General features: G+C 41.1%; 2 protein-coding genes across 2 annotated transcripts; one reads left to right on the forward strand and one right to left on the reverse strand.

Moving 5' to 3' along the window:
- Window positions 1-1,648: 1,648 nt before the first annotated feature.
- Window positions 1,649-15,135, reverse strand: nsfl1c (NSFL1 (p97) cofactor (p47)). The gene is made up of 9 exons (XM_063891188.1): window positions 14,959-15,135; window positions 13,921-14,021; window positions 13,737-13,814; window positions 10,708-10,873; window positions 10,438-10,533; window positions 5,020-5,129; window positions 4,786-4,923; window positions 4,441-4,611; window positions 1,649-2,756 (listed from the first exon to the last, which is right to left on the reverse strand). The coding sequence occupies exons 1-9, from the start codon at window positions 15,058-15,060 to the stop codon at window positions 2,594-2,596; spliced, it is 1,125 nt and encodes a 374-aa protein (XP_063747258.1). The 5' UTR covers window positions 15,061-15,135; the 3' UTR covers window positions 1,649-2,593.
- Window positions 15,136-18,590: 3,455 nt separating this feature from the next.
- On the forward strand, window positions 18,591-20,320 carry LOC134871057 (tubulin alpha chain-like). The gene is made up of 3 exons (XM_063894040.1): window positions 18,591-18,798; window positions 18,885-19,033; window positions 19,577-20,320. The coding sequence occupies exons 1-3, from the start codon at window positions 18,678-18,680 to the stop codon at window positions 20,318-20,320; spliced, it is 1,014 nt and encodes a 337-aa protein (XP_063750110.1). The 5' UTR covers window positions 18,591-18,677.
- Window positions 20,321-21,097: the final 777 nt, after the last annotated feature.

Raw genomic sequence — 21,097 nt, forward strand, 5'->3', positions numbered from 1 at the left:
AACAAATAATGATATTTGATGTATGTACGAAAGCAAACAAGCTAAATACATTGTAACTTGGCACAATTTTACATCTTTTAAAGAAATCAGATTCACTATACACATGATATAAAATTCCTAACAAAACACAATTTATTTTGCTTCAGTATTAAACAGTTCAGTATCCCAAGGAACTCTGTGTCATTAAGCCTTTGTGAGCTGGGTTACATGTGGGCAAAAAAAAACCATGTTAAATTATATTTGATAAAAGGTATTCCTCTAGAGGGCCAAAGGGCAGGTGCTCAAGCCCCCCTTGGGGTCTTTATGTGCACGTGCCTGGGGGGGGAATGCATCTTCTAATATAGTTGTAGATTACCATTAAATACTATCATAGATTTTCAATTAAAGGTCTCCTATTCTGCTATATTTGAACAATATATTGTAGGGCAATATCTATGCAGAACATGTCTGTGAGTGTTTTGCTCAAAATACCAAACAGATCACCCATTGTAGCATGCCTCATACCCCTCTAATTCAGCCCTGTTCCTGAAGTGCTGATTCTGTGACTGTCGCTTTAAATTTGAGCTGAGCTGAAGCTGGCCACGCCCCTTTGGAGCGTCATGATCTCTGTCTGAAGAGAGAAGTTTCTAACAGAGATACTCAGCTAAACGCTGCCATGATTAAACCCCATATTATGTTCAAAACCACATCCAGCATTATTTCTGAAACACTTCTCAGTGTTTACCTCTAGAACAGAGACATTATATGTATTATATACACAACAACTCTAAGTCCCTCCTGCAGACATCCTGCTGAACACAGACACACAGAGGTGCTGCGGAGGGGATTCAGCTCGAGACTGTATATGGGGGACGATAGGTTGGAGGACGTGTCACGTGGGTGGGACGTTGCCAGGAGTTCAATGTAAAGCCAGCCCACATTTCAGTTATGACGTCATAACCGAATGAAGCAAATCTTGATCAGCTCGTTTGTACCCCCGTTTTTAGAGATGTGGGTAAGAAGGTAAAGAGAGAGGGTTGTATTTTGTGACACTTTGTGAGTCTCCTTACACACCGGGGACACATTAATGTATAAAAGACATTAAAAAGTGCATTTTGCATAATAGTGGAACTTTAATATTCGATACCGAACACATAACTGAATAGGGGTATTTTTATTTGTTCTAGCTTCTTTAACCACAGCTTATAAAGGCTAATGAGAATATTTTGAGAATTATAAGGAGTTTGAGGGACATTTTGAAGTTTCTACATACCTTTTCTGAAAATATTCTGACATTGGGATGTCATCCACCTCCTTCTCCTGGGTGTATCCAGCCAGGGCCGGCCTGAGGCATAAGCGAACTAAGCAGCTACTTTGGGCCCCCAATCAAGTGTTGTTGTTGTTAAAAGGCTCGGGCCAGCGCTGCATCCAGCATCACTAGATTGCTAACCCTTGACTGTGCACATTTAAAAAAAATGATATTTCTGATATTTTGCTTCTCAAAAATAACTGATAGTTCCTTAATAAATAATGCTAAAGGTTCTGACTGATATAATGGAACCTAAACATTAGACAGAACCACATCATATTTATAAAACAACCTAAAAAGTGGACTTTGTCACTAGAATTAAATTCTTTCCACACCTATAAGAAAAACACAAGACCATAATTTCTTCATACATCAACCATAAAATGGATTTATTTCACCAGAGGTCCAAACATATTTCCGTGTAGCCCCAGGATGCATAGAAGATGTCAGTGTCATAGGAATTCAACTTCTACAAACCAGTGTTTACAATCTAAATGTTCTTCAGCTCAACCATTGGTTTGACCGCAAAGCCAGGCGCAACAGATCTTCATGTTACACCGTATCAAAATGCCACCGTCTAACTGGGACAGTCTGTAAAGGAAATAAAAAGGAATAAAGAGGAGGGGGAATGGGGGCAGTTTAAAAAAATAATCTTCATTTGATCAGAGGGACGGGTGTGGTTCTGCATGTGAATGAGGGAGTGTAGGGCTACTGGTATAGGTACAAAAAAAATCTCCTCAGTGTTTTGTCACTAACACTTCTCTCATGTGGAGGGAGGTGGAAACTTTTACAAAACCGCATCTCTGCAATAACACTTATAATGTGGTTATGGTGTGGTGAGGCCCCAGCTCCTGATAAACTGAGCTGAAGGGCCACATTTGGGATAATAGGAGAGGAAAAATGTGGAGCAGGGCAAAGGAAAAAGCGGTTTAGTGAGCATCTGTGCAGGAAGCTGTGTTCAGGTTAAACCATCTACTGCTGTCAGGTAATCACCCCCCTATCCAAACACCCTACATTATCTGTAAGCGTATCCTGCAGCTCTTAATTTATCGGTTCCAAACTGGAAGATTTAAAGTGCCCCCATCACCGCAGAAGGGGGGAGGACGTTGAAAGTGGGGGTCTTGGGGTTTCACTTTAGAAAAACAAAAAATCAGAAATGAGAAGTCCATACATAAGTCCGTGTTTTCCCCTCCCTCAGAAGCAGGTTTCACAGGGCCGCAGTTACCCAGCCACAACACCGGGGGGGGGGGGGGGGGTGGTGTGTGTGTGGAGGGCAGAGGGAGGGTGCTCTTACTCTCTCCGCCCTCAGGTTAGCCTCTGCACGATGACGGCGTTGAGGAGGTTGGCCTGCTCCAGCGTCAGGCTCTCGTCCGACAGCTCCTTGTTGGGGAAGGTGGTCATCAGGACGAACTCTGTGGCGGCCATGAGGGGCCGGGCCCCCACTAAAAACTGCCGCAGGTCCGACACCCTGAGGGAGCAATAACACAGGGGGGTTACTGATGTTGCAATGAGTAAAGGGATAATGTGCAGCAAGCCACTCACTAATAGTCTGTTTGCCAGCTCTTAAGAGTCCTGTTGTGTTAATTAGCATTAGTTACCATCATAGACTACAGGGTCTGATTTGGACAGTTTTTGAGCGGTTTTGGAGCATTACTGAGGATGCTGAATACATTTTTGATATCTTCAGGATCAAAAATGGCAGTTTTAACCAGAAACTGACAATATTTGTACTCGAAATTGATTAGTTTTGGTTGGATTTGGAAGATTTATGGGATCATTTGGATTGGACAGATTGCCTATTGATCCAAGAAAGAATTGTCCACAGTAGAGAGAATCATTTTCATCATGTGCTCTGGATATCCAGTGGTGGCAATACTACTCATGGTGGTCAACATCAGTCCACCAAGAGTACAAATATGGCTACTTTTTGGTTAAAAACTGGCATTTTTAATCCTAAAAATGTCAGAAATGGACCCAGCATCCGCATTACCCCCAGAACTTCCACACCACCACTATGTGCAATATAAATACCATTACCATCATCACAAAACAATCTCTGCTATACAGCCCGGAAACAATTTAGAGCCCACTCTAAATGTTTCTTAAATCTTTATCTCTACATGTATGGCAGCCATTCCAGTGTCTGTTGAATTCCAACACAGAGAAATGTTGCCAGTAGTTTATAGAATACAATAATAAAATCATTTAACTCAAAGACAGATCTATAAATAATAAAACAAGAGAAAATGATAATGCTGGAGTAGAAGCATATATCATGTGCAATACTAATAATGTTCAATAATAACGTGCAATTACGTATCTGCCACTATGCACTTTGCACTATACTCAATACTGCTCGACACTGTACAGTTTTTACATTTATTATTTGACCATCTATGTTTCTAGCAGTTTTTTTATTTGCTCTTTTCACTGCACTGTTAGTGTACAGTTTTATTATTATGCTGTTTTGTTTATTGTATCTTTGTAACTCTGGCACAACAATTTCCTTCAGGGTAAATAAAGTCATATCTTATCCCCAAGGCCAAGTCATATTTGTATTATTGTTTACATACTGTAGGCTAAAATGCAATTTATTTCAATTAATTCAACTAATGCTAACAGTGCAAATTGCCTAACGTATGCAAGTTAGCATCCGGTAGTTCCTATGTGCTGGGGACCGTTCTTTACATTTCTAACACAAAACTCCGGGGTACTCAGCGTTTCCAGGTTCACTATGCTGGCAACTAGACTACATAACGGAATTCGCTCCAACGTTAAAGTTTTTAAAATTATTGATTTAGAAATGTATTGCTTTCACCGAGACAAAATAGTCCATTGAACTGCGAATCAACAGCTTGAACTGTGGCTACAACGAACATGGCAAGGTTTACTGTGTCTGTCCAAGTGAGGTCACATCAATCATGGCCGTATAAATGTCTGTGTTGTTGATTTGAAAAGAACATTGTGCTATAGCATAAGAAGTAATGAGTGGTTTGTTTAAGATTTAAATTAAAAAAGAAATGTCAGCCATAGAGGACCACCGACAGGAGTGTTGCACTCCTTCTTTAATGTTGAAGTTTTGTGCCTGCAGCTGTCTGGATTGATGGTTTGTGTGCATACCATCTCTAAGTAGAAACGAGCTCAGGACTCACCTGTGGGTGTGGTTGAACCTCTGCACCAGCCGGCCTCCGTCAGCCAGTCTGATCTGGATGTTGGTGACAGGCTGGGAGGAGTCCAGGCTGACGGTGGCACTGGCCTGAGCCTCGTTAGCTGCCTGGTCCTGCTGAGAGGACGGGGGGGCGTTAACCAGATCTGGGGTGGCACTGTGGGAGGAGGAAGAAGAGGAGGTTAGCTGAGGCAGTTTTATACAATTATTTGCCTCCCGATGATTCATATTCACGCAGAACAAGTAAAACTAACTTTCTAAACTGGATTTAGCCGATGCTATTTGTTTGGAAAACACTACAGAAAGCATGTGGAATAAAGCAACCACTCACGTTCCCAGCTTCTGTCCTTCTCCTCCGAAGGCTTTGAAGGCCACCTTGGGTTTGGAGAAGTCCTCGTCTCTGTGGTCCTCCATGTCCAGGTTGACCTGGCCCCCCCGGGACCGCTGCCTCAGCTCCAGGGGAATCTCCCTGCAGAGGAACAACAGGTCAACATACAGCTGTATACATATCCACATAGAGTCAAGTGTGTGTGCTGACGGTGTATCGATATGTGACTGTTCTCACCCTCTTCTGATGGCCTCGAGGAAGTTGGAATTTCCAGGATCGCTGTAGTTTCTGAGATCTCCGTTATCCAGACTAAAGCCTGTCTTCCACAGCTTCAACACCACGTGTACCTAGCAACCAGACAAAGAATGGGTCATACATCAGATGACATCAGATATAGATGTTATTCCCCAACAACTCGGTTGCGGTCGAATAGTCAGTTTAGCTTAGGAAGGTTCCTAACGGAGCGAAATGACCCGGAAGTACCCAAGTGGCCGCCATGATAAGAGCTGTTCGAATGCTCTAGATCGGTGGTTCTCAAAGTGGGGTCCGCAGACCCCCAGGGGTCCGTGGCACTCTACCAGGGGGTCCGTGAAAAGTTTTCAGATTCATTAATTTAAATTATCATATCATTTTTTTTTTTTAAGTCTTCATAGTTCAACAAATAATATTTTATTTTTTTAAATCTAAAATAGTTCATAGATTACGTTCTAATCTAAAAAATCTATACATTTAAAAATCAACCGCGTCACCCGTTAGCGTGGAAACAACAATAACTGGTACGTCAGTCAGAGAGCTCCGCTGCTCGCATCATAGAGATATAACACGGCTAGCATACTACGAAGATGGACAGATTTTTAAAACGACCGGTTACGGCAACAAATGAAGTAAATGAAAAACAAAAAACAAAAGTAAGGAAAACGATGAGGAGTATCTCCAATATAGATTTATTGAAGTGAAAGAGAAACCGAAATGTCTGATATGCCTGCAGTGTCTTGCCAATGAGGCGATGAAGCCTGCCAAATTGAGGCACCTCGAGACCAAGCATCCAGATTATGTAAAAAAAGACCAGGCTTTTTTTGAGAGGAAGGGCGAGGACTACCGCCAGCAACAACAACGGATGGTTAATGTTACGTCTGTTTCTGCTAAAGCGCAGCGGGCCTCCTACCTGGTAACGCAGAGGATTGCTAAGGCGCGAAAGCCCCACACAATAGCGGAGGAACTGCTGCTCCCTGCTGCGGTGGATCTGTGTGAGGTGATGGTGGGGAAAGATGCGGCTGCCAAATTGAGAAGTGTACCTCTGTCAAATGACACCATCAGACGACGAATTGAGGACATGTCTGCTGATATCAAATCACAACTGCTGGAAAGACTGAGAGGGTCTAAATTCACGGTTCAGCTGGATGAGTACCCTGGTGTGTCCGGCTCTGCGCAGCTCATCGCGCTGGTTCGCTACCCGTGGGAAGGAAGGAATCTGGAAGGTCTTTTATTTTGTCAAGAGTTGACGGGGCGAGCAACAGGTGAGGAAATTTTCAATGTTATAGATATGTTCATGGAGACTGGCAATGTGAGTTGGGAGAATTGCATTGCGATTTGCACGGATGGGGCAGCTGACCGGACACAAGAGTGGGGTGGTTGCTCGTGCCAAGGAGCGCAATCCAATGATGATAGCTACCCACTGCATGCTGCACAGGCAGGCTCTGGCGTCAAAATCATTGAGTCCTGAGCTACACTCCGTTCTCAGCACGGTGGCATCTGTGGTCAACCACATCAAGTGTAAGCCACTGCAGTCCCGTTTATTCGGCCAGCTCTGCAGGGAGATGGGCGCAGGACAGGACACCCTGCTGTTCCATTCAGAGGTGCGTTGGCTCTCCCGTGGAAAAGTGCTACAGCGGGTGTACGAACTGTACTCAGAGCTGTGTGAGTTCATCCAGAATGACAAGCCAACCACTGCAGCGCTCTTCTCGGACCCTGAATGGATCGCACAGCTCGCCTCGCAGATGTGTTCAACTTATTGAACGATCTCAGTTTGTTTGTTCAAGGCAGATATGCCTCTATCCTGGAGGTAAGCGACAAAATCAAGGCATTCCGTGCCAAAACAGCGATCTGGAGAAGGCGGGTGCAAAATGGCATTACAGACATGTTCCCCCAACTCTCAGAGTTTTTGGACACAAACCAAATACCAGCTGAGATTGTAAAAATACAATCGGTTCGCATCTTGCCTCCCTTGGTGACTATTTCAATTACTTTTTGACTGACTAACTGACGTTGACACCGAAGCCTGGGACTGGGTGCGCGACCCCTTCGTTGCCCATACATCAGCGCGGGGTCTCAGTGGAAAAGCAGAAGAGGAGCTGCTGGACCTGGCATGCGACGGGACGCTGAGAATCCGGTTCGGCCAAGGGAGGCATGTGGACTTTTGGCCTTCGGTTGAACAGGACTATCCGGAAATCGCTGCTGTTGCCATGCCGGTGTTGCCATGCCGGTGTTGCTCCCCTTTCCAACCACATAACTGTGCGAGTCATCATTCTCAGTGCTGACCTCCATGAAGACCAAGTACAGGGCTCGGATGGAAGTGGAGAACGACCTACGTGTATGCCTCTCATCTACTAAGGATGGAGAAGTTGTGCAGCGAGGGACGGGCCCATACTCTCTCTCTCTGAAAAAATAGTCTTTTAAAACACATTTCCTACATGTCTACACCACCTTGCCTAACCGCTTTGGATTTAATCAAGAAACATTAACACTGTATAATTATGTTATATTACTAAAAACGTATTATTGGGAATCGCGAGAAGTTTCAGAGTGACAGAGACACAGAGCGTCCCTGTAACCATGGTAACTCACTCTCACTCCTGCCTGGTGCGCATGGCAGAGAGGAGAGGGAGAGACGCAGAAGTGAGACTGACTGAGGTTACTTTGAGCAACATGCATGGGAATAAATTACAATATAATACATTTGTGTATATTTCTCGCTATTCAGATGATCTGCTGCCTGGTGCTGCTGTTGCGCAATGTGCAGTAGTGTCCTCTTTTCACACCATGACATCATCAGTTATGAATTTGTTTTTCACTGCTTGAGAAAATGGACTTGTGGCTGAGAGCATGTGAAAAATGTCAATTGTGTGAGAGTTGGCAGCCCTGTGAACTCGCTTGACATTATTATGTATGAAACTGCCAACCAGATTTATTTACTTATTAATCGAAGGTGTCGGAACGCTGTTCTGGATCATTCCGGCCCACTTTAACCTGTGTCTGTGTGTGTGTGTGTGTGTGTGTGTGTGTGTGTGTGTGTGCAACAGAAATGTCAGATATGTTGTATTTATTGATTTAGTTTGATATGTGTGTCTTCACTTGCAGAGAGACGCAATCAGCTTCATGGACTGCCTTGCATCACTCCAATAGTGTCCAGAGCTGGATGCCATTACAAGTAGTGGTTTGGGATTGTAGCAATGCAGTTGTTGTTGTTTTGCAATTTACTTGATACATGTTGCGATGCAGGCATGTGTTCAATTGTTTATAGCCTGCATTTATTTTGTGATTAGACTTTTATAAATCATTTAATTTGAACTAAGAGTGAAACACTTGATGTGTTATCTTTATGTGTGTGTGTGTGTGTGTGTGTGTGTGTGTGTGTGTGTGTGTGTGTGTGTGTATATTCTGAAATGGACTTCAAATGATCACTTTTCTCTTGATTTCCCTTTGATATTGTGTTTAGGTACAGTGTTACTTGCAGCTAATAGATTGATTGTGTTATGGGTATTCTGTGTTGAGACGGTGCAAATATTTTTAATACATATTTAATATCTTTCTAATACATTTCTCTTGTGTTGTTCTTTCACATAACTAAGACTATAGAAGTGTAAAAAATAGGCTGTCAGATTATTCCAAGGGACATGCATGTCAAGTCAAGTCCATTTTTATTTATATAGTCCAAAATGACAAATCAGAATGAGAGGGTCCGTGGTGTATTCTCTATCTTGTAAGGGGTCCTTGGCTGAAAACAATTGAGAACCTCTGCTCTAGATGATAGGAAAGGAGATTTGAAACTTCCTTTATAACCTCCTTTAGGAAACACTGAACCTTCCTTTACTAAAGGAAAGGAGAAAATACTGTCAACATACCGCAACAATACCGCAACATCTACCATGCCACAACATTCGGCCGTTCACGGTGACGGAGAAATGCGTTTCATGAAAGTTACGGTGCTTATTAAGCAGTTTAACACTTATACCGTAAGTTGCTAAAGTGCTTTGCTTTGAACGTTCAGCTCTATATTAATCAAAGGTAGAAATAGGAACGTTACTTTTTTCCTGAAATGTTCAAATACAGTCAACATTTCAGTGTTTACTGAGCTGTGTGGGGTTTCTGAAATGTTTTAAAACATGTTTGAATTGTGATATTGAAAGTGATCGGTTAAGGCATAACTAGTTTATAATAAACACATTTGTATTTATTTTTCATATAATCATACGTACTGGGATTCATGTGTGTTAATACGTGTGGACCGGAGGGTGAGGGTGACAAGCATAAGTTTCATTTTCCTTTTTTATTTCAATTCCAACCTTGGTAATGAAGTCCAACTCTGTTGTCCACGTTCATAAAGCATAAAACGGCACCATCAGAGAGCACGGTGCAGAGTAGATGCGCTTTCAGTAGTCCGCTTTATAGAAACTGTAGTTCAGCAGACGCACATTATAATGTCTGCTGGCCCATCATAAATACGTGAGATAGTGTAAGTGCAGTGGGATTCTCAAAGCACCTTTTGAATTCTCCGATTCACTATTCTTTAACCCTGTGACGTTTCACGCAAAGGTCAAGGAATAGTGGATAGGAACAGACGATAGGAGCTGATTTTTTTGACAATTCAACTGTACCCCTAGTCTTAGCAAAAACTGAACAATTTGACCTTTCCTGATGACTTCTGTAGTTGTGTTTTTTGTCTGTGCTGATACTTGTGCAGTACTTCAATGTTACAGCAACAGATATTTATGTCCTGTACATGTGGAACCACTGCCTGCACACTTCAGATTTGATACGTTTTTATAAGGCTTTATGAAGCCTTGATAAGAGATCATTCAGTTAGCTTGTACTGAAATGTGCTCAAGGCTCACCACAGAAAACCTATAGTCGTATGAGTGGGCATTTCATAGAACATTATGAAGCTAGTGGATTTAACCATCTAATTTTTCCATAAAATATGCTATATTCTTTGTGCAGAAACACACTCCTATTGGATAGTCTCTTAAAGGCTAAGTTAGGCTCATCACTTTAACGCCTTTCAAGTTAAGAGTCCGTACTGAAGTTATAGTTTAACGATGTAAACAAAACAAACAATACCTAAAACAGGACCAAACAGTCAAACCCTATAAGCCCCTTTGTCTTTCCAAATCAGCCCGGCGGTGGACTAAGAAGCCAACACCTGAAACCAAACCCATCTGAAATATACCATGAACCAAAAAGTCATCACAGCAACTGAATGAAGTTTGTGTAAAAAGAATGCATTGAATGAATTTTGGGCAGATTTATTAAAAGACGTTTAAAAACACTTCTCTGGTTGAATGCTGTTTAGGCTGTTAGCAGAGAATGGTGTGTAACTCTTCTCTACTATAGTACCAAAAGTGCCAGACACAAAGCCAGAAGTTAAGACTAACTCACATCCTGCTGGCTTCTAGGCCCATGCCTCTCTCCGGACACGTAGGCTGACTCCTCCTCAGGAGCTGCACCCAGCCTGTACCCCCCACCGATAAAGGCCTAAGAGGAGAGGAGAGGAGATAAACACTGATTACTCAAGAGCAAGAAGAACTACAAACAAAGAAGAAGATGAAACTGCTGACCCATCTGTTTGAGCGATTAAACAATTTATACAGATGCCAAAGAAGGAAGGGGAAAAGAACCATGGCATTGTTCTCCAGAGTTCCCCCATACCTTGGCTTTGCTGGTCTCTCCTGGCCCCCTCCCAGGCTTGTCCAGAGGCACGGCCCCATGTTCTCTGGCCCCCTTGAATAAATCCTCCACCACTTCATTGGAGCTCTTCTTCTTGGGAGGCCCGACGATCTGCTGCCCACTGCGCTCCGACCCCCCAGCAAAAAACCTGGCAGGGTGAGGAATATGATATACTATGTTTTTTAATATTATTTATTTACTGATAAAGAACGTTATTATAACAGCATGGTACGTTGTGTATAAAATAAACTCAGAATGATCCACACTTTGGATTTCCTGTCTGACAAAATTACCTGAATGACCAGGCCCAGCTCTGAATGAATCGGAGGGGGTTCCGGCTGGTTTCCATGCTGATTCGTTATTTTATTTTTTAATATGTTTGATAGTATTTTGTTAATCTGTTGCCATGCGGTAGTTTGAGGATCAGTTGCGCATCGCTTGAATGAAGAGTGTGTTCAAAAGCCGTTACCGGAGAGGACTCACTCTGAGGGAACAAGCCGTCGCACCGTGCACGCTCACAGATAATATCTCGTCTTTTTTTACTGTCACATAGGGTTGCGCCTTTTCTTTTTCAGTCTGGTAAACAGTTTTATTAAGGCACAAATGGATTTTTTATTTATTTTTTCTTGGGACAATACAGTAATGAAAAATGAGGGGCAGCTCTAATATTTATTTTGAAGGATGAGAGATGGTGTGTTTAATGTCTAGTGAATACAATGGAAATCAACTGGGGCAAGTAGAGACATGTCGTCTCTCGTTCATGAACATTTTGCAAAACAATAATCACTCTGACAATATAGTTCTGGTATTTGGTTAAGTTGGTTTTAAATGTGGGTCATAAAAGCAGTCATGTTCTGGATTTGAGGTCTTACATTAATAAGTGATTCAGCTACAGGTCACTGAAGCTCTAAATCGTCACTACAAACACAATTTTTGAATAACGACTACATGTTACGTTGTGTTTTCCCACAATCGTCCTCTCTCCTCAGACATGGCTCACAATCTCACATTGGCTTGGTGCATATGCTAAGAATTTCCACGGTCTGACATGTGCCCCCTGAAAAATGGAACTATACATTGGGGCTATGGAGACACACTGTTCAAACCATAAGAACAGTTATTAGTCAGCCTTGATTGCTTATATTTTGTCAAAAATGATTCTGGTATAGATTGATGAGGAATAAATCAATAAGAAGATTGAAAAAGTATAAGTAGTGTTCTCCTTTTCTGTATTAGCAAAGCCAGCTCCACTTTAAGCTTCTGCTCAGTGCGACACCACTCTAGCACTTTGAATAAACTAACGTGAACACAGCACTAACTGCACAGAAAGGTGTCCTTTATACGAAACAAGGCCGACCTCCCCACAACCTCACAACAGAAAGCGAATAAAATGGGATTAGTTACTGTGGAGAGTGTAATTATCAGAGAGAAAGAGAAACTGGACCAGTCAAATATTCAAACAATTGGGGCTGCACAAAAAAATAAAACAAAATCGCAACATTTGTGAAATATTGAAATCAAATAGGCATGATATTTTCTACAGGGAAATAATGTATAGTTTTTATTCTAATTCCAACACATCCCGGCCTACAAACCGTATTTTACAGACGTAAACAAATATCGTCTGTCTGTACGCTAGGTACAGTGATTCGCAAAAATTAGGCAGAATAGTTGCAATTAGTATTTATTCTCCAAATCGTGCAGTCCTACTGACAACCATGAACCCAGTTTGAGCAAAGCCCTGGAATGCTCAGACTCTTATCTTACAAACCTAATACACCAGGCCTCAACGCTAAATAGCCAAACAGCACTTTTTAAGTACGGTTATCAAGATTTTGGAAATGTATGCAACACTTTTCCCAGTTTTGTGGACTGAGAATTCCTAAAATAGACAGGGCTAACACATTTCACCACAACGAAACACTGACTGTTTTCTCAACAATTCTGTCAGTATTTCATTGAGCCCCACGACAAGTACTCTGCATTAACCTGTGAGTGGTGTCGCGATAAACACTTATCTGAAATTCGAAATATCTATATGATGCACGTTATTGTCATGATTATATACGGAAAATAATCCACCACATAATTGTATTATTGCGAAAATAATAAAATGTTATTCTGATTAAAGCCTGAAACACACACAGTACATTTTGTATTAGAATTGACTTAACACATTTGTTTCTCTTTAGTTGAGCTTGTTCAAAAAAGGGCATGAGCAAGCAAACATTCTTTTTAAACAATCAGTTCACTGCACTGCAGATTCTGTCGATGCTGCAGAAAAGCACCGATGACCGGCTCACAGAGAATGATGGAACACCAGAAATAGTTTGGTGCATTCTGGAAACACCGTGCTATGTTTGACTCGCTACCAACCAAACACTGAGAGCATGCTGTTCCGACAGACAGACACAGCCTTGAACAAGTGTCACCACCAATGAAAATAAAGAGAAATAAGACTCTTTACTTTACTGTGTCTTTGAGTCTACCTTAGTCCCTCCGATTCCTTGATCCATTTTCTATCATTTATCCAACTCTATCTAATTATGTTTCTTGAGAAAAAGGGCATTTCATTTCAACTTAATAAAAAGAAAATGCAACTACCTTGAACACTTGTATAATGTATGCTGTAAATAGTATCCTATGTTTACATTCTGTTAGTAGTAGGTTGGTGTATTATCGTGTATACTAACTCATGATGTATATTTATATTGTGTATCTGAAAGAGGTACTTCGTAGACACACATCTATCATTGTTGGTGTTTATGTATTTACTGTTTGCATCCATTCTACTTTTGATATGGTTATATTTAATGATAATGTTTATTTTCTATTTGACTGCTGTGGCAATATCATTTTCTAAATGGCAATCAATAAATCTAATCAAATCTAAAGCAGTTAAATGTCTCCTGTAAGGTGCCTAAATAACTAATTGAAGAAAAATACATCCTTATGATTGCCTTATTTGGCAAAGTAACATTGCTAAAGAACAAACTGGAAATCACACTTACCTTTGGCCTTCCTCCTCATCACTGTCATCCTCTGCCTCATTCATCATATCTCTGAAGGAGGTCACTCTGGGCTGAGCACTGATGATTAGTACAAATGTAGAGTAATGGTCAATAATGGACATTGCATTGAAGCTTACGAGTGTGCCAATACATGTTCTTGGAATGTGTTGAGCCAATAAGTCACCTTGGCCCTGCAGACCGGGACACCGAGGAGCCTATCTCAGGCTGAGGAAGCGTCACTATGTCGTCATCAGCTCCATCCTCAAAGAAACTGGCGAGTGCGAGCTGGGAAGAAGACAAATGAAGGTAAAAATAAATGTATTTTACAATTTATGTACAATTTTTCATCAGAGTTATTTTCAGAGAGGGATCACTCAGTTGCTCTTCGTGAAGTTGTTCCCCTTAATGGGCTTTGTTTGGGGATGTTTTCCTTATCTGAAGCAGAAGTTATACGACAAAGGGTGCTGTATGATTGACAGATTGTTTAGCCCCTTAAATAAAATGACCTAGTATGACTTGTTCCAGGTAACCTATCAGACAACACATTTCAGTCAGTAGCTACATAATTTAACTCCATCTTAAGGTGCTGTGTCATAACGTGTGAAATCCTTATTCACACAATCACAGTTCATATTTACTTTGTCTAGTTCTCTAATGTCTAAAATAGTCTATTCCACAGAGGAGGCGCTATTTGATCAAAAGAACTGGATCATAATATTAATTCAGTTTCACTTATACATGTAAAGTTATTTGACTATTAATTGAGCATCTTTGCAGTTGTGCCCTTACCCACAAACATGACTTTCAACGGGACAGCTGACACGGCAGCGTCAGAAGCTAACTAATCTTTACCAGGTTGACTGACATTAATATAGCGTCATATCGTTTCATGCTAACGCTAGCTAGCATGGCTCAATGGACTAACGTCATAGTAGCTATAGCCTACACGTAATGTCAACATGCTTAGTGATAACACTTCAGGAATGGAAATTTAAGTAAACATGACTGTGATTGGTTTCTAATTGTGTATTGGTTTTATTTTTTGCTGACAGAAAGCGACCAGGCCATAGTCAAAGGGTGACTTGCACAAATTACCGGTAACACAGGCTAACGTTAGCCGGGAAGCTATTCCCCTTTCACATGTCCTGTCAGCGCTGTTTTCTGTTGACTTCCCGCCTCACAGTTCCACACGACCCAGTGGGAACAGAAAGAAAACACTCACCTGCAAATTCCAGCCGGCTGACTCCAGGAAAAACCGGGCTCTTTCCTCATCCACATCAGTAACAGCGAGGAATTCCCTGACAGACTCCTCTTGGCTCGCCATTTTGATTTGCTCCTCTAGCGACTCGTCCGCCTGTACCCGGGAAACAAGGCACAGCCGATGGTTCCTATCTGTTGCAGACCATGCAGGAGTGTTCAGAGATGGGACTGCCCATTCTTTTTAAATACCAATAATCAATACAGAGAATTCTTTTTTTCTTGTGGGTTCAATTTGTCAGTAGAAAAATCATAATATATACTGGTCACTAAAATGAAATAATAGGTAATTGCCAGGGATTACCACTACACAGCAAGGCCAGAGTAATCATATTTAAATATCTTTGTTTGTGTTATTGAAGGAGCCATTTTGGATTGTGATTACATGGTGTGTTAAGCAGCAGTTAAAAGGACAAAACAAAAAAAATACAATACAGAAAAAAATACTGTGGGTTCCATTACTCATACAACTGTGCTATTTGGTATGCCAGAAGCGGAATAAGTAGGTCAAAGTCATTAAGCAAAAAATGCAATTATGTCCATCAGAATCATAAACAGGTTTATTGCCAAGTAGGTTAACACATACGAGGAATTTGTCATGGTGTTTATGGTGCATACATAAAAATACATGCCAATAAAACAAAAATGGAAACACTGATTAAAAACTATTTTAAGATAACTATAATAACATAAAAAATATAGCAATGTTTACAACAAATATGGTTGAAATATGGGTATAAAACAGAAATTGTTTACATTTTGTGCATTAATGAAGCCAGCATATTTGTATTGCTATTCTGACACAGAATACTTTATCGAGTATGAGGGCAAAGGTGAATGTGCAATGTTGTGATGCGGTGGTGGGGCCTTCTGGACCTTGTAGTGCAGTACAAGTACTTGCATAATGCATAATACCAATTGACATTTATTTAAAAATCATACGCAAGTAAATAATGAAGTACTTTATAACTACACATTGATAATGAGAAAGGAGAGTAGTTAGGATTTCAAAAACAATGGCATAATTTAAAACAATAATAGAAACTATTGTGACACAAATCTTTCTTTCTTTTTTTACCGGGGTTCATGTTTTTTAAGAGATGAGAAAAACAATTTGAAGTCAGTTATAAACATTATAAAAGGATGCATTTACTATTTGCATCTATGTTCTACTGTTGATATGGATGTATTTATTGTTAATGTTTATTTTCTATTTTAATTCAGGTACTGCAGTGGCAATATCATTTCCTAAATGGGGTTAAAAAAATCTAATCTAAAGCAGTCAAATGTCTCCTGTAGAGTGCCTAAATAACTAATTGAAGAAAAATACACCGTTATGAAAGCCTTATTTGGCAATGTAAAAGTGAGTGAGTGAGTGAGTGAGTGAGTGAGTGAGTGAGTGAGTGAGTGAGTGAGTGAGTGAGTGAGTGAGTGAGTGAGTGAGTGAGTGAGTGAGTGAGTGAGTGAGAACACTACTTTGTTGAGCATGATTGAGGACAAAGTAGTCAGAGGGCAAAATAGTCAGTAAATGTAAATGCATAATGCATACTACCACTTGAGATTTATATAAAAATTATACACAGAAGTAAATAATTAAGTTATTTATAACTACACATTGATAAAGAGAAAGAAGAGGAGTTAGGATTTCAAAAATAAAAGGAGGGCTTACTATTTCTCGACTTGATAGAATTAATGACATTCAGCAATAAAAATAACCATATTAATCATGTCAGAAAAATATATGTTTCAAAAATGACTTAAAATAACGATAATAATTAAAAGATGAACGTCAGATTCGAAATATATGTCAAGAATATTTTTCTTATCATCTCATTTACCAAACCTTCTTGTGCAGTCATTTTTATGCTGTTGTATTCATTTATTACGCGTATTTATTAATAACCACGTTTTCCTAGTACTGATGTTCTTAGCTGAGGGACACCGCCTTGAACAGCTTTGTGTATTGCCACTGTTCTTGTACTAAATAAAGTTGCTCTAAACTTTTTTTTAATGCTTTTGGCCAATCAGATCCCCCCCCTCACCCCTCCCCGATGGGCACATCAATAACTTCTTACACTGGACCCATAACGGCCTTGCTCTGAAAGTTAACTTTGAGGTTTCCTCTAATAAAAAAAATCCGTAGACTTCACATATTCAGAAAATGGTGAGTACGAAAGTAAAGCTTTTCTCCACTTACAGGACATATGTTTAACCAAATTCAACGCTCTGAACTTGTTTCATCATGCGAAAATGTATCCAGTTTACCGTTAACTGTTTAAAGAAGACGCATCCGATGTTTATAGTTAAACACAAATGCTGAAGTGTAAGATTTTTGACCAAACTTCGTCATTAATATGTCGTTTTAGAAAGGGATTTTGGAAAACTAACTCAAAAGGCACAGTAATATTCTCAGTGACGCATTTACAAATGGCGCCAATTGTTTGGAAATATAGACACTTCCGTATTGGGCGGGTATAATGTTTTTATATTTTATTTGTTATGGTTATTATATATTTGCACAGATACACATTAGTTTTTCTTGTAATTTCAGTTAATGGCTTTTTTTTCGAACGTGCATCTCAAATGTTAACTGGTGGTAGATGTTCAAATAAACTTCAAGGTGCGTTTTGTCAAATCTCGCGAGAGTTCTTTTTGCTGCGAGGGATGTTTTGGAACACCGTATGTTCGTGTCCTCATGTTAGAGATACAAGCGAACTGGGTCCAACGTTTATAAAGTTTACCATTTGGGCGAAAAGGGCGATTATTCATTTACGTTCAGACCTTTTACGCAACTAGTCTGCTAGAGGGGTGTGGCAGTGGTGCAATCCGTGCGACACAGTTGCAGAACATTTAAGTGCGTAGTCTCCTGTGTTGCCTTTCTTTGCCGCCGGTATCTAGGCGCAGTAGATGGGATGCTCACTCTGACTAGGCTCGTTGTTCGTTGCCGGTAACCAGCTGTCCAGACACTTAAACTTAGGAGAAAGATGAACGGGACCTTCGGAATCCGTTTGAACACCTCCGTTTTATTTCTGTTTAGTACAGTAACGGTCATACATACACTATTATTTCTCAAACTGCTGACTACTGTTGTACTTCCCTGCTTTCCTCTAAACTTTCCTCCCTCTGCATGCACCTGTCCAACTCTCGCCTCCGCTGCATTCCTCATACGCACGCACCCACAGAACTCCAAATCCCACAACCCCTTGCAGCTGCCTTCCTTAAAGGAGCAGGCCACCTGTCTAAATCAGTCCCACATTCAAGTCCAGTCATGCTTTGTATCAGCCAACAGCTGAGTCAATGTGCTTTCGGTAGGAGACATAATATGAACAGTATTTAACCTCTTAATTGTTGTTTTATTTATAAAGTGTTTTCTATTCAGATGCATAGAAGTGTGCATATTAGGACACTTAAACATATTATGTTATTCTGTTCTTATTAAAACATCGTTTAACTCTGCAGCAGGTCTCCACATGTGATTATATGCCATTAAAATATATTATTTTAAAATTTGCTCAATAATCAGCCAACCAAGCTTCCTTTTTACGATAGTTTCTTAACAAACTTTTTTTTTTCCTTTTACAGCGCGAGTGTCTTTCCATCCACGTCGGTCAGGCTGGTGTCCAGATTGGCAATGCCTGCTGGGAGCTGTACTGCCTGGAACATGGGATCCAGCCGGACGGACACATGCCCAGTGACAAGACAATTGGTGGAGGAGATGATTCCTTCAACACCTTCTTCATGGAGACTGGAGCTGGAAAGCACGTCCCCATGGCAGTTTTTGTTGACCTGGAGCCCACTGTCATCGGTAAACTCTCAGTACAGAAATACAAAGATGCAGATCCTGTGTAGATCAGTCAAACCCTTACATTTATGCTTATTCCCCTTTTTTAGATGAGGTTCGCACTGGAACCTACCGCCAGCTTTTCCACCCTGAGCAGCTGATCACTGGCAAGGAGGATGCTGCCAACAACTACGCCCGTGGACACTACACCATCGGCAAGGAGATCATCGACCTGGTGATGGACAGGATCCGCAAACTGGTGGGTATATTCAGAACTCTAAAATATTCAACCAAATAAATCACTTTTATTACCAAGTAAGTTGTCAAATAAAAGGAATTTGAACAGATACTCTACCACCACACCCATCTTCAAACTCTGCCTTCATTTTAACCTATAGTACCCGTCTGGAACGGTTTTGATTAGTCATATGCTGCAAACACAATAGCTTTTCTATGTGAATGCGTTTAAAGCAAAATAGACAACCCTGGCTTGATTTAGCAAGTTAATAACCAGTGTTGTCGAACTTCCTGAGTATGTTGAACTCTTAATACATGGCCCTCAGGCACATTTTTCCTGAGGGCCATGAGAAGGCTTTGCCAGGATGACGCACACTGACTCACAGGCTCAAAACAATACCAGTGTCTCTGGCATAGCTGGGAAAAAGTTGAACAGTGTTTCCAGATATTCTTTATACTCTGGACTTTAGTATTTTTCATTCCCTTTGTTTCAGAATTAATCCAAAAGATATGCAACGAATAACTGTATCTCAAATGTGATCATTGTCTCTCCCTCTACTTTCAGTCTGACCAGTGCACCGGTCTTCAGGGTTTCCTGGTGTTCCACAGCTTCGGAGGTGGCACCGGCTCTGGTTTCACCTCCCTGCTGATGGAGCGTTTGTCTGTCGACTACGGAAAGAAGTCCAAGCTGGAGTTTTCTATCTACCCAGCTCCCCAAGTGTCCACCGCTGTGGTGGAGCCCTACAACGCCATCCTCACCACCCACACCACCCTGGAGCACTCTGACTGTGCCTTCATGGTTGATAACGAGGCCATTTACGATATCTGTCGTAGAAACCTCGATATCGAGCGTCCCTCTTACACCAACCTCAACAGGTTGATCAGTCAGATTGTGTCCTCCATCACTGCCTCCCTTCGTTTCGATGGTGCCCTGAATGTGGATCTGACAGAGTTCCAGACGAACTTGGTGCCCTATCCCCGTATCCACTTCCCTCTGGCCACCTACGCCCCTGTTATTTCTGCAGAGAAAGCTTACCATGAGCAGTTAACCGTGTCCGAAATCACAAACGCCTGCTTTGAGCCAGCCAATCAGTTGGTAAAATGTGACCCACGTCACGGTAAATACATGGCCTGCTGCCTTTTGTACCGAGGTGATGTGGTGCCCAAAGATGTGAATGCTGCCATTGCCACCATCAAAACCAAGCGCTCCATCCAGTTTGTGGACTGGTGCCCCACTGGTTTCAAGGGGGGCATCAACTACCAGCCGCCCACTCATGCAGCCTCACATCACTTCCCTGCTGCTTTCTGAATTTCCGTGTAGGACTCAGGCTACTTGTGAAGGTCAAAACAGACCAAAATATATTTCATGATTTTACTAGCATTTACTAATTTCAGTCTGAAGCATGACATGGGAGAAATGCAGGAAAATATATCAATTTCTTTAAGTTTTTCTTCCAAGCAAAAGGAAGCTTCCCCTCTTCTTTGTGTTGTCCACTTGGAGATCTGTCAGAAGCGGGTTCTGGATCCTCACAGGGCAGGCTCATTTTCTTTAGGGTGAGGACAACAGTATGGGTTTACCCCGGTTTACCCTGGCTCAATGTGAAATATGCCTGCTGCAAAAAAGGTCGATCGCGAAAACTTTTTTTTTTAAAAAGTTCCTCTAATAATGCTGTTTTTCTAAGAGCAGTCGAAATGCTTTAGGGAATTATTCCTCTACATGTGTATATCAATGAAACTTCATGCATGTTGTGTTTATTTATCAAGTAAGAAAAAGCGTAGACTATGTGTGCAGGCAATTCCAAACTGCTTACATATTTCATCGGCAATTACTTTCACTTCAAACAACTAATTTAATCTGGTGCTATATGAAAATCCAGTAAGGTAGGATGGATATTTTCTACAGTACAGCACGCATCACACACACCTGTTTTCGAGAAATCACGAGAAAACAACATGGGGATGATTACGGTGTCTTGCAGCACGCAGCCTCTTAACCTGTGTGTCACCCTCATGTTATTCGTTTAAAAAAAAAATATTATTATAATAATTTAGCGTGGGACAGTTCTGCACACTTTGCAGTTGGCCT

The sequence above is a fragment of the Eleginops maclovinus genome, chromosome 1 (genome assembly GCF_036324505.1).
Source record: "Eleginops maclovinus isolate JMC-PN-2008 ecotype Puerto Natales chromosome 1, JC_Emac_rtc_rv5, whole genome shotgun sequence".
Classification (NCBI taxonomy): Eukaryota; Metazoa; Chordata; class Actinopteri; order Perciformes; family Eleginopidae; genus Eleginops; species Eleginops maclovinus.

What these genes read in the sequence shown, in the direction of transcription:
- nsfl1c (XM_063891188.1), bottom strand. Translation starts at nt 15,060, where the DNA reads ATGGCGAGCCAAGAGGAGTCTGTCAGGGAATTCCTCGCTGTTACTGAT. An exon ending in GGCCTAGAAGCCAGCAGGAT is followed by an intron (nt 5,130 to 10,437) that starts GTGAGTTAGTCT and finishes TCTGGTTGCTAG; the next exon opens with GTACACGTGGTGTTGAAGCT. An exon ending in GAAGGACAGAAGCTGGGAAC is followed by an intron (nt 4,612 to 4,785) that starts GTGAGTGGTTGC and finishes CTCCTCCCACAG; the next exon opens with TGCCACCCCAGATCTGGTTA.
- LOC134871057 (XM_063894040.1), top strand. Translation starts at nt 18,678, where the DNA reads ATGCCCAGTGACAAGACAATTGGTGGAGGAGATGATTCCTTCAACACC. An exon ending in CCTGGAGCCCACTGTCATCG is followed by an intron (nt 18,799 to 18,884) that starts GTAAACTCTCAG and finishes CCCCTTTTTTAG; the next exon opens with ATGAGGTTCGCACTGGAACC. An exon ending in TGGACAGGATCCGCAAACTG is followed by an intron (nt 19,034 to 19,576) that starts GTGGGTATATTC and finishes CTCTACTTTCAG; the next exon opens with TCTGACCAGTGCACCGGTCT.